At 43.8% G+C, this 13,869-nt stretch overlaps 1 protein-coding gene across 1 annotated transcript; it reads right to left on the bottom strand.

Moving 5' to 3' along the window:
• Window positions 1–570: 570 nt before the first annotated feature.
• Window positions 571–12,349, bottom strand: LOC110498162 (YTH domain-containing family protein 2). The gene is made up of 6 exons (XM_021574772.2): window positions 11,945–12,349; window positions 11,699–11,723; window positions 10,337–10,416; window positions 8,053–9,705; window positions 4,006–4,074; window positions 571–1,868 (listed from the first exon to the last, which is right to left on the bottom strand). The coding sequence occupies exons 1-6, from the start codon at window positions 11,969–11,971 to the stop codon at window positions 1,845–1,847; spliced, it is 1,878 nt and encodes a 625-aa protein (XP_021430447.2). The 5' UTR covers window positions 11,972–12,349; the 3' UTR covers window positions 571–1,844.
• Window positions 12,350–13,869: the final 1,520 nt, after the last annotated feature.

Below are 13,869 nucleotides of genomic sequence, written 5' to 3'. Positions count from 1 at the left end.
TCCTTAATGTTGTCATCCTACTGAGGATGAGCTGGCCAATCAACACTATACTCCAATTAATAGTTTAATCACCGGGGTATACGCCCACACCATTCCAACACAGAAAAGCTGCTTGAAAACAATTTCACTCATATTTCATAGAAATCTGGAATCACTGGCCAGTTTCTTTAAAAACGTTGGGCAAAAACAAAGGCTTTAAACCATGTAATCGATGCACCATCATACCAGGTCATTTAATACCTAAAAACAAAAATGTATGAATAAAACACTTTGCGGAAGAAGTTCCATTTCTTAGCGATCTCTACAGCTTCCAAAAATAAATCCTGTGAAATAAGGTCAACACATACAGGAGGAGTTACTGGCTAGCTCAACAGTAACATACTTGACAGTGACCCAAGATCTAGTAGTTGTTGATGCGGCGTTCAGCACGATGAAAAGATCACAAGCAAGAACACAGCTTCACATTGCAAACACCTACTGACACCACTCGAGATGATGCTGGTCTAATAACAGGTTAACAAAGCAGCCCTTACCAACACCCCCGCAGCAGAGTTACAAGAAGAGAAAATAGCAAGATTGACTTTATTATTATTATTATACCACAGAGAAAAGCCAGTAGTGTTTTCACCAACATTGACATTCTGCAAGGGTGGTGGTGTTATGGTAGAGCAGGCAGTGGAAAGAGACAGTAGTGGTTAGTAGTAAAAGAGGGATGTTTGGGGTAGAATTAAGTGTGTGTGTGTGGGGGGGGGGGGGGGGGGGGGGGGGTTTGGGGTAATATGGCTTCCTTACCAAATAAAACATTTACCCTTAATAAAAACTAATAATCTGAAAAGGGGATGCACACAGCATGAAAAGTGTTTACAGTCAAACAAGGGGAATGCACACGAGTTCTTGCTGAGTATACAACGTTTATTACTTCGAACTGATCAATAGAAAGAATGGGGGGGCAAGGCCACTCGCGTCGGCGCGGTCTTTAAGAAAACGGGAGGAAGAGGAAACAAAAATGGCAGGAGGGAAGCAGCCAATAAAAACATTAATAAACCAGTCCAAGAAAAAAAGGGCAAATAAGTTCTGAAGTCTGCAAACAGCCCAATTTTGTACAATTGTACATAAAATTATACAATGACCAAGGCTAAACGTAACAAATCTTGTTGCTTTCACCCCCCCCCCCCCCCCCCCCAACCTTAACCCCCGCCCCCCATACACTCTGCCCAACACAAAAAATAAACAAGGTCATCTCGATCATTTGTTTTAGTTCTTTTTTTATAAACAGATGGAAGCATATGAAAAAGAAACTTCTTGAAGGAACTGATGACAGGACCCACTACAACAAATATCCACTGAGGAGACCCCCCCCCCCCCCGCGTCCTGATTGGATGATTTAATCTCCCACTGGAGGAGGTGGTTTACATAATGACCCGCCTGGACTTCTGTCCACTAATAGTAGCCGTAGTAGATGACACCAAAAAAATGTCCACTATTATTTTGCATGAGAAGAATTACAGACTTGTTTTCAGACTGTAAAAACAGGCGGGGCAGGGGGGAGTAAGAAAAAAAAAGCATATGTAGTGGAATGGGGGGGTGGGGAGATTCACCTAAGGATGCTATGCATCAAAGTTTTAGTCCTATGAATAATAATTTCTTTTTATTTTACTACAGGTTCAAAGTCAGTCTTTTAAAGTAAAAAGAAATCAAGAAAGTCTTCATTTCGTTTTTTTTTTTTGTGTGTCCTTGGTTAATTTTTTTTGCCCCATTTTAGAATTTCTTGAAATATCTGAATGTGATGGGGGTAGAAAGGGAAAAGAGGGGCCATTGCAGTCTTTTGCCCAAAGCAGTGACTGTTACTTGACACGTCCTTGGCGTTCCTGTGGGACACAGAAAACAAGAGTTCAGGTTGGGTACTCGCATCAAAACACACAAGACTTCAGAGATTCAGGGTTTTTCCAGTAAAACAAAATGTTGCAGATCATACTTAATTACCATGCTCCCATCAATGGATGTAAGAGTAGAGGTTGTGGTTCTTCACATATTTAAAAACAGAAAAAATATATAAAGTTTCCACCACACTGAGAACCCATATCTACTGGTACCAAGCCAAGCATATCTCCCTACCACCAGGTCCCAACAGTCCAGCAGAATAGTTCTACATGAATAAACAGGATATGTATAGCCTACAACACGGGAAGGCAAGTAGATTCAGCTGTGGGACTATTTCTGTCAGAGCGTATTAAAATCAGGGGGACAGAACATAATTCTAGTACTTTGTACACTACAAATTGACCACAACTAAGCCCCCCAAAAGTATTTTTTCAACGTAATCAAGATCATACATTTTTTTTTTATTACATTTAACAGATTTTACCCCAATAATGTTTGAGATTTCCTGGTGATACAAAAATAAAATGTTTAAGCAAAACTAAAAAACATTTTTTTTATTTTATTTAAAAAAAAAAAATTAAAAAAATAATCAGCTTTGGGGGACCTAGCATACAACATTCAGTTCTGACCACTTTTTCAGACATTTGCAATACTCATCCATTGAGAGACATGGGCCATTTGCAGTGGTGTAAAGTACTTAAGTAGTACTTTAAAGTATTTTTACCAAAGTAGTTTTTTGGGGTATTGACTTTTCTTTCTTTTTTTTTTTACCAACTTTTACTTCACAGGTTGGCTCCCGAGTGGCGCAATACATTCATTATTCATTTTGGTTGCCTATCCTGACGTGAAGTTTTCTATAGAAAGTATTTGACTCCAGTGACAAAATTAAGGAAAGTCATTTTCTTGCCTGCCGAAATCCTCACCCTTTCAAATGTCCTTAATAATGTCACTAGAGTCAAATACTTTCTATAGAAAACTTCACGTCAGGATAGGCAACCAAAATGAATAATTAATGCATGTGTATTATACTAAACATAGAGCGTAAAATGCAGGCAAGCAAACATTTCGAACTACTACTAGTCGAATAAGACATGGGAGAGATGACGAATTTTGGCAAAGAGATTTTTCAAGACAAATACACTTGAAAACAAAATAGCCAATCTGAAAAGTGCAGATATTACTAGTGCCTCTCCCGCGATCAAACCGCCATAAATCTTTTAAATGAAACGCAGCCTAACGTGATAATTATGACAGCTGCCTTGAAGGACACAAATAAAACAATTTAAAATGCTTTCTGCTACTCAGATCAGTGAAATAGGCTAAAAACAGACAATGGAGTGAAGAGCAGAAATCTCAACTAGCAAGCAAGTCACAGCAATGAAGAATTGAGTGTGTGCGCGCGTTCACGCGGGGGGGGGGGGGGGGGGGGGTTCGGCACAACACCTGTTTCAGACGTGTTCCTGTCGGTCAGTCACCGGGATCAGCTTGTAACAGTCACACTTCGTGATAAAGTCAGCGCAAGAACTTTGTCGGAGCCTACGATCGCACCTAGTGGTACTTAAAAAATATAAACAAAAAAATGTAAAATCCCAGACCCTAGATCCTGTCCCACGGAACAAGCAAAGACGTCCGACAATCGTTTACAACCTAAGAATTTGCCCGCGACTTGGACACTTTGCCTTGAGGCTGCAAAATTGTGGCATAATGTGGTTAAAATCGTATGGTCCGTGCGGGCCTTAAGGCGTCCGTCTGACAAGGAGAGCAGAAAAACAGTAGGTTTTTAGATGCTACACTGGACACATCAGTAAGTCACTATCAAGCCACGCGTAGAATTCTTGTAAATAGAACCAGAGGATCATTTCAATAAATTAATTGCAAAAGTGACATCTAACGTAGCAGGCCTGTTAGACTGGGTTTACACTCCACCAAGTGTTCTCCGTAAATAAACCCCACCGACACTAACGTAAAAGTCACAAAATGATGGCATGAACCAAAATCTCTGTGCAGTGTATGGTGAAGTCTCAAAGTGGCTGTGGAGCCTCTACGGAGTACACCTAATGGAGAGTAATTCCACACTAAAGGTTAGGCTATTACAAGAGCGATAAGTGGGGGCGAGGTCATTACCTGAAGTCTGTAATGACTCCTGCTGGGGTTGGGGTTACTGGGGTACGGCTCGCTACCCTGGACCTCCACCTGGTAACAGAACATCATCAGGCTTTAGTTTGGAACAAAACAGGAAAGGGAACACCTTCATCAATCTTGGGCATACATGCATCAACAACTTAATTGATTTACAGTAAGTGGACTCAGGTATCGAAGTGGATACAGATGTAACATTACAATTGAAATCACAAAATCAAAAGTGATCACTAAAACATTTTACTTCATTGGTAAGTTATACCACAAAGATCATTGGTCATTTGAACAGACAGTATCCCGCCTTGCTCTCTTGTGCACATGCCTCTTGTTCTCCTCTGACCTCGAAACCTCTAAAAAGGCATGGTAATATTATACAAATTCCAGTCAGTAACCAGTGGTAAATCACCAACCTGCATCAATGTGTTAACCACAAAATGAAAGACAAAAACACAGATCTCTTGATTGTCTAGATACGAGGAAGCAGTAGTTAACTCAGTGATAAGTTTATATTTGACAGCAAGTAAATCTGTAGTCTTTTCAGGATATGTATGAGGAGTTTGCTGCTAAAACACCACTAGGTGCAGAGCAGACGGAACAGAGTAAAATAGGCATTATAACATCCTAGATTTAGCCGGTGGTAACTTGTGGAATAGACACCGGCTGGAACGCGGTTTTAACCAAATCAGCATTCAGGATTAGAAGCACACGTTGTATAATGTGAAATAACCCCCAGGTGCAGAGCAGTTTCCTTGCCGCAGTAAATAATGCAGACCTTGTTTCGCACACACAGCCTCAGTCATGCAATGTGGATATACTGATGGAAAAGGCCGCTGCGCCTCTAAAGTAACCGTCCAGTGTTTCCAGATTGCTATGAAATATTACAATACGAGTGAAATAATTTGCAATTTTCTGTGTTGGAATGGTGTGGGCGCACCCCAACAGAATGGTGGACACCACAGATTGGCCAACTCATCCTCCTTAACGAGGATTCAATTATCCTCAATGCATTGTTTTTTTTTGTACTGTTTGAGAAGTTGGAGGTGGGGGTTTTGTAGGGGTTTATTCCATTTATGCTTAGGCCACAAATAAAAGCATAGGATGAGTCAACCACATTATTTAGATAGGAGTTAACAGAATAGGAACTTTGTGAGATTTTCACTGGACGGTTACTTTAGAAAATAAATTTGTCATCACATACCACTATGTAAGGAAGCATGGTTTGAGCTTCCACAAAATAAGATTGATGGAAACACGAGGCAGAAATCCAATTTGCGACATCATTGAGACATGCTGTCACAACAGAGTATTAAGGGAAAGACTCAAATATAACCCAATAACTAGGTCTGTTACAATGTAAGGAAAACTGCGTCGTCTTCTCAGAGGTGACAAACAAGCACTCTGTGGTCTGTATAAAAACAGGCGGTAATACAGAGATATAGACCTAAAGTGAGTCTAACTAACAATAATCACTATGATGAACACAGCTCCAGTCAGAACCAGAGCCAAAAACTTATAAAGCACCTCAAATTCATATTTGGACCTTGAAACCAGTTCTACTGCTCCCTCCCATTCTGATTTAGACCTGGGTCCCCAGGTGGGTGCAATGACATCTGAGCTAGAAAGGCAGGAGTAGCCCAGACCTTGTGGGGTAAAGGGTTGAATACCCCTGCTACAGGCTTTTCATCCTAATTAGATTGCTATATTGAAGGACACATTAGCAAAAGCTTTTTCAAAAAATGTTGCACGGCTGTGTAGACATTGGTACATTGAGCAAGTATTTGTTCCCAACACCAAATAATTAACATACAGTATGTTTTCATAAGTATATGGACACCATCAAATCAGTGGATTCGGCTATTTCAGACACCAGTTGCTTACAGGTATATATAAAAAAAATACATATACATATATATATTAATATATAATATATATATATTTTTTAAACAAGCACAGCCATGCAATCTCCATAGACAAACATTGGCAGCAGAGTGGCCATAAGAGCTCAGTGACATTCAACGTAGCAATCGTCATAGGAGGCCTCCTTTCCAACAAGTCAGTTTGTAAAATTTCTGCCCTGCTAGAGCTGGCCCGGTCAACTGGAAGTGCCGTTATTGTGAAGTGGAAACGTCTAGGAGCAAGAACGGCTCTGCCATGAAGTGGTAGGCCACACAAGCTCACAGAACGGGACCGGCGAGTGCTGAAGTGTGTAAAAATCATCTGTCCTCAGTTGCAACACTCACTAACGAGTCCCAGACTGCCACTAGAAGCAACATCAGCACAATATCTATTCGTCGGGAGATTCATGAAATGGGTTTCCATGGCCGAGCAGCCGCACACAAGCTTAAGATCACCAAGTGCAATGCCAAGCGTCGGCTGGAGTGGTGTAAAGAGCGCCGCCATTGGACTCTGGAGCAGTGGAAATGCTTTTTCTGGAGTGATGAATTATGCGTCACCATCTGGCAGTCCGACAAATCTGGGTTTGGCGGATGCCAGGAGAATGCTACCTGCCCGAATGCAGTGCCAACTGTGAAGTTTGGTGGTGAGGAGGAATAATGGTCTGGGCTAGGCCCCTTTGATCAAGTGAAGGGAAATCTTAACGCTACAGCATACATTCTAGAAGATTCTGTGCGACCAACTAAGTGGCAACAGTTTGGGGTCCTTTCCTGTTTCAGCATGACAAGGCTCCCGTGCACAAAGCGAGTTACATACAGAAATGGCTTGTTGAGATTGGTGTGGAAGAACTTGACTGGCCTGCACAGAGCCCTGACCTCAACCCCATCGAACACCTTTGGGATGAATTGGAATGCCGACTGCGAGCCAGGCCTAACGCCCATTATCAGCCCCAACCTCTAATGCTCTAATGGAAGCAAGATCTAGAGGAAAGCATTCCCCTTACAGTAGAGGCTGTTATAGCAGGAAGGGGGGGGACCAACTCCATATTAATGCCCATGATTTTGGAATGAGAGTCGACGAGCAGGCGTCCACATACTGTTTGACTGAAGGACCGATGTAAACATATATTTGATAATGTGAACAGAAGCCTCAGTCAAGAATGAGGGTTATGTTTTGGATAAGCTGACGTAGAGGTTGAAGCATAATTATGAATATTCTAAACATTTTGGAAGTCAATATAAAAAAAAAAGTCAATGATAAAATGCATCTTGGTGATCACAAGGGACTTCTGGCATTTTGTTTACATGACTCCTGCAAAACCTTTCCACTTCCCCTTTTAAAATTGTATAAGGCAGTCCCTCCTGGATTTTTGCGAGCGCTGAATTTTTGGCAAGATCAACTATCACATATTATGCGAGGGCTCACAATGTCAACCAATCACATCCCTTTTGCCACATAAAATGGCTTAATAAAGCAACACGTCAAAGTTTTGCCACCAGTCATTGCAAATTGCCACGCAGTGTCAGTCACAGCAGGATCAGCCATCACAAAACAACGCTGTGGAATCCTGGAGGGACTGCTATGGTGGCATATAGTATCCTCTATAATTAGAGCATTGATTTGGTAGACCAAGTATCTGAAAAATTTCCCAAATAACAGTAACAAATACATCAATTACTCATACACAATGGGGACACATTTCCACAAAGACAAAAATGTCACATTGATCATCAACTGGATACCGAATGGTTAATACCCATTACATTTCATATGGACACACCTAATCAACACTGAGGTCAGCATTCGTAAATCACAAATCAATGTGAGATAAATCGCACATGAATAAAAAATAAATAAAAAAAAACAACTTGTTTTTAATTTTATAACTTGGACGTTACTTGGTTTCTGGCATATCCACATTCTCTGTAGGAACGGCACGTTGTAAGATGACCACATACATAACGACTGATAACCTTTTTCAATTATTGCACTCGTCAACTGGATTTTTTTACTCGAGATGCGCACACACCCATGGCTTCCCATGCCACTCCCCATGGCTTCCCATGCCACTCCCCAAGCACACAACCCAAGATCTTGGGCCTATTTGTTTCCCCAGATGGGTGGAGGGCAGGCCTTTACCTTTTTCACACAGTCCTCCTCCTCTTGGCGCTTCTCGTAGTGGGAGAAGTCGTCAAAGATGGAGGTGGTGTGCTTGTAGCCGGCGATGATCTTCAGCACCTGCCGTGCCTTGTCCAGAGGCACCTCCTGTGTGTCCCGCGAGTTGGTCACTGGCTTATTCTCGTTGTTCTCCAGGCGGATGTGCCGTAGCTGGCTGTTGGGAACGTCCTTAACGAAGATCCAGCGCACGTCAAAACGCCCCTTCCACTTGTCCTGCGACCACACGCCGGCGCAGGTGTTGTAGTCCACGGGCGAGCGCATCTCCGCCACGCCACAAAAGTGGCCACTGCCGTTGACGCTGAAGAGCAGGTAGAGGGGGCCCTTGGCGCCCAGAGAGCGGTAGGCGGCGTCCAGCCGCTTGTTGCCGTGCTCCGTGCTGCACCAGATGTTGTACTTGATGGAGCGGTGGATGTCGTCCTCGGAGTAGCTCTTGATGATGAACACACGGCCCTGCTTGAGATTCCAGTCAAAGTCGTTGGGGTTGTAGTTGTTGACCAGGCGCAGCTTCTCCAGCACCGGGTGGGGCTCCGAGAGCACCAGCACCCCACCCACGCCCGAGTTGGGGGGCGACTGCCCCGCCCCACCCACGGCATCCCCAAAGCCGTTGGCACGGTTCCGTGGAGGGACCCAGCGGGTGGGCTGAGATGGCAGGGTGGTGGGCGGGGGGCCCTGGGAAAGCTGAAGCTGCCCCCCCATGCCCTGCTGCCCGTTGGGGGGGAATTGGTGCTGCCCCAGCTGGGCCGAAGAGGCCACCAACTGTCCATTGCTGAGGGGCAGTTGCGGGGTCCCTCCGGCCATGGTGCCGGGCTGAGGTGAGGCCTGGTTGGGCGGCTGCCCGTTGCTGGGGAGCGGCGCCTGCTGGGGGGTGGACGCTTTAGGCATGGTCCCCTTGTTGTCCCAAGTGCCAATGTCCATGTTGTGTTTGATGGGCGGAGGGGGCAGGTTGGTCCCCGCTATGCCACCCTTGGTTTTCAGCTTGGGCTGCGGCTTGGCCGGCTTGCTGGCAATGTCCGCCCAGGAGGCGGGCTTAGCGGGGGCGATGGACACGGGGGGCAGTGGCATGCTGGGAGCTCCACCAGAAACCTGGCTGTGGCCTAGGGATCCCCTGGGGAGGCCAGAGCCCACCACCTTTGGGGCCCCCATGTCCCCTGCACCGCCACCAATCTTAAGTCCAGCCATGCCCTGGTCCAAGCTGTTCATGCCAGGTGCCTTGTTGAGGGGCTCGTTCTGGGCAAAGGGGGACTGTCCGTCGATCATGGCACCCCCTAGCGAGCTGGGTGCGTAGGCATAGCTACTGCTGTAGCCAGAGTTCTGCGAAGACTGTCCCTGAGAGCTGTTGTTGCCCCAGGCAGAGAAGTCCATACTGCTGGGAAAGAAGTTGAAACTGTGCTGGCCCAAGAAGGGGTTGCTGCCCAGCGGGCCTGGCTGGCCGAACATGGGGTCAGGCAGGAAGTGGTGCTCCCCGTTGCTCAGCTGTCCATATGAGGTCAGGTAAGGCATGGGAGGATCTCCCCCGGTGGACCATGCTGCCTCGTTCAAGGAGTAAGAGAATCCTATGGATGGGCTGTAGTAACTGGGCATGTAGGAGTCCGACATGGCCGTATAGGCATTGCTCTGCGGAGAGAAGAAAACCCTGGTTAGCCTGCTGATAGTTTCAATCATTACATTACAAAAAGCAGGGCATCGATCTGATGGCTATCCTCGATCTCTGTCAGCCTCGGCTGCCACTTAGACTAGGACGACTGTGGCCACTTTCACACCAGTGAACTGCTTTATGGAGGAGAAAACAGTGGCATTCCTTTGACTGGAGGAATACAGGCTCCATTGTGGCCCATTTTTCTGGGAAGTGCCCACCACTGAGGGCACCCAACAGATGTTACAACGAGATGAAAGACAGTTTAACTGCAACTAGAAAAGGAAATGGACTGCGCAGTAAATTGGGGGAAAGAAGAGTCTTCAAGTGCTAAAAACATGAATTGCAACAGTATAAAAGTCATTCACTGTAAAAAAAAATATACAGTGAGATCACCCCATTATGGATGACTAATGTAAACGTACCAGTGGGAGTTTTACCCATCATAACCTATGAGTAATTTAGCTTGTTGAGCATCATCATCATTTCTATTAGAACTGAGGCCCTGTCAAAATGTTAAGTGAACGAACGCTATTTACCTGCAGTCTAAGCAGGCAAATGTTAGGAACAGTGTGGGCCTAGTCAAACTGATGGCAGTGGACTGGTACTCACCTGTCTGGCCTGAGGGTTCAGGTAAGGCTCAAACTCATCATCATTCAAAGTATCCTTTTGGGTCACAGCTCCGTTTTGCACTGGAAAGGAGGAGTAGACAGCGATGTAAGAGACAACTCTTGGACACATTTTTTGAATAAAGTTGAAATAGTCCACGCAACTAATCATAGGCCTACATATTCACAGCTGGTCATGAGTGTGACAGAGAATAAGAGCCAGGAAGTCATGAAGCTTGATGAGACATCGATAGCATTGCACAACTACAGTTCACAGCCACACAATATGCTGTTTTTTAATGCACTAAAACAGGTGATGTAAACAAATACATGGAACTTGTTGAGTTGTACAACAGTTATCTTTCCTACTGGCTAGGTCTATAGTGTACCACGTATAAAACAAATAACACTAGGTCTTAGGGGTAAATGCTAGATACGTTTTTGTTGACAGATTGTAACTGCAGCACAACTGATACATGCAGAAGCGGCCTGTTTATCACAGTAAATCGGTTGCAACCATCAATTGTCAGTGAAATCGGTGAGACGAGGTGCAGTAGAATATTGTTTCTAGCTACAACTTGGAGAAAACTCCATCAATTTGTATTTAATATCGGTGATTGTAGCTATGACAAATCTTACACTTGTCAAGAGTGTTTCAGTTCGTCCTGACATAGCTAAGCATAATGTGAAAATTAAAATTGGCAAACTGGGAAAACAGGCATGGCTAGTAAACAAAGTTGCCTCAAAACATTGTAAGAGAACTGAAACATTGTAACTTCGTGGTTTATATGACAATATACTTGGTACTGGTTCGGTGAGAACAGCATGCTGGAAGACGTGTCACTGGCAGGCTATTCATGTGTATATTCACGACCGCGAAGAATCGTTTATTAAAAAAATACTGAGGTTAGCCAACAACATGTTTATTTTTGCGTGGGAGATTGAAGCCTAACTTGATGTAAACACATTCGATTGTCAACTTAATCATTTGCAAAGCGATGCTATCATTTTACCAAGGAGCCAGTAAGCCACTAGCCATCTGACTAAGGAAATGCCTAACCAGCTAACTTGCTAATGTAGCAGCTCATGTTAGTTAGCTACCAATGCTAACAGGATTGCCTCAAAATTCACAATGGTGTATTCACACAAATGACACTAAATGTCATTTTTTTAAAACAAACTAAAATAAAGATTAAGTAGTACCAATTTATCGGAATATTAGTCACATATCCAATCAACTATAGAAGCTAAAAATGGGCGCAATGCGAGATTGGCCTGCTATCTGGCTAACTATCATCACATCCGCGACCACACAGAAGAAATCCGCATACAGAGACAGTAAACTTGTCATGTTACAATAGCTTACCTTTGTTTCCTTGGCCTTTCGGTCTCTGGATTGGGTCCAGGTGATTCATGAAGGTTTGATTTATGAGAAAAGAGGAAGGGGAAAAAAATAAAAATAAATGAAGAAATGTATATTCACCAGTCAGTCCTTTAGCAGGTGGTCAGGCCTACTGCACTAACGTTAGCCAGCTACAGAGAGAGTCACTGCCTCTGAAACAAGCTAACCTGGTAACCTCTCGATAGATATTCATAAAGTGACTCTCTTTACCTGTTCAAGAAGGCTGCTGGCTGACATGTCTTTCTCCCTGGAGCCTTTTTTGTATTAGAATTTTTTGTTATTTCTTTAAGTGGCAGGGTGTATGAAATGTATATTGAGAGTTAGTCAAGAGTCCCTGTCTCTCTACAGAGCATATAATCTACACAATGGCGGGATGCAGCTCTCTCAGCGCTGAGACTTCTTCAACATGGCTGAGCTCCTGGGTTTATCGATGGCGTTTATTTATGACGAACATGCGCCCCTCAACGGCATGGAGGAACTATATGATGCAGGTAAACGATCTATATGAAAAACAGACATTTAACATATTGTAATAATTGTTACAATAGAAACGCGGAGATTGTCTCATAATTAGGAAAGTAGCTATATTGACTTAGACCAGGGATGGGCAACTGGCCGCATGCGGACCGCCCCCTTTTTGTAGGGCCGCGGATGAATTTTCCAAAACGGGAAATGTGTTCGTTTTTTTAGAAACTCAGTCATTGTCTCACCTTACTGTCGATACTTACAATACTATAATTCACAAGTTGCATTTTTGAAATTTGATTGTATAATTAAGAAATAATGCACGAGAGGTTGTGGTATATGGCCAATATACCATGGCTAATGGCTGTTTATATGCGTGACGCAAGGCGGAGTGCCTGGATACAGCCCGTGGTATATTGGCCATATATCATAACCCCCTGAGGTGCCTTATTTACTATTATAAACTGGTTATCAACGTAACTAGAGCAGTAAAAATACATGTTTGTCATACCCATGGTATAAGGTCTGATATACCACGGCTGTTAGCCAATCAGCATTCAGGGCTCCAACCACCCATTTTCTAACAGCAGTTTTACTCTTGTTATGTCAGTCACTACAGTTATACGCACGAATAGTCAGATGAATATAATAGTTTGATTTAAACGTTTACATGCTATGCAAGAATAACTATTTCCATATTTTTCGTGTTTAAATTTACATAGACACATCTGAAATAAGATTAACTGATGGGACTTTGATAAATGCAAAGAATCGGCAATCAAAATAAATGTTCTAACACAGCAACCATGTTATTTTTGTGATTTGATTCTGAGTTTGGACATATAAAGTCAACCTGGACTCAGGGGAAGACATAACATAGTAGAAGTAAGTCTCTGATGCTTTGTATGGTAGGTCAAAATCAAATGAAATGTAATGTCACATGCACTGAATGCAATTGGTGTAGACTTTACAGTGAAATGTTATCTTAAAAGCCCTTCCCAACGATGCAGAGTTAAAAAATAAAATAGTAACACGAGGAATAAAATAAAATACACAAGAATGGAGCTCCAAACAGGAAGTACCAGAACCACAGTCGTGTCATCAGCAAATGTAATGATGGTGTTGGAGTCATGCGTTTACCAACCAGTTGTTGGTGAACAGGGAGCACAGGAGGGGACTAAGGATACACCACGTAGGGGCCTCCGTGTTGAGGGTCAGTGTGGCGGAGGTGTGTCATGACCAGCCTTCCAAAGCACTTCATAATTACAGTTGTGAGTGCTACAGGGCGATGGTCATTTAGGCAGGTCACCTTGCAGCTTTTGGGAACAGGGACAGTGGTGGACAGCTTGAATGATGTTGGGATTACAGACTGGGACACGTAGATACAGTATGTCTGTGAAGACACTTGCCCGCCGGTCTGCGCATGTTTGAGAACACGGCCTGGTATTCCGCCCGGCGGCTTTGTGATTGTTAACCTGTTTAAACTTTTTGCTCACATCTACCACGGAGAGCGAGATCACACAGTCATTCAGGAAAAACAGGGTCTTTCACTCATGGAACAGTGTTATATTCCTCAAAGCCAGCATAAAAGGCATTTAGCTCATTCGGGAGATCTGCATCGCTGGGGAACTCACGACTGTGTTTGCCTTTGTAATCCGTTGTCCTCTGCA

Source organism: Oncorhynchus mykiss, chromosome 19, assembly GCF_013265735.2.
Source record: "Oncorhynchus mykiss isolate Arlee chromosome 19, USDA_OmykA_1.1, whole genome shotgun sequence".
NCBI lineage: Eukaryota > Metazoa > Chordata > Actinopteri > Salmoniformes > Salmonidae > Oncorhynchus > Oncorhynchus mykiss.
Note: the sequence above shows the minus strand (reverse complement) of the source record. Positions and strands in the feature narration are given on the sequence as shown.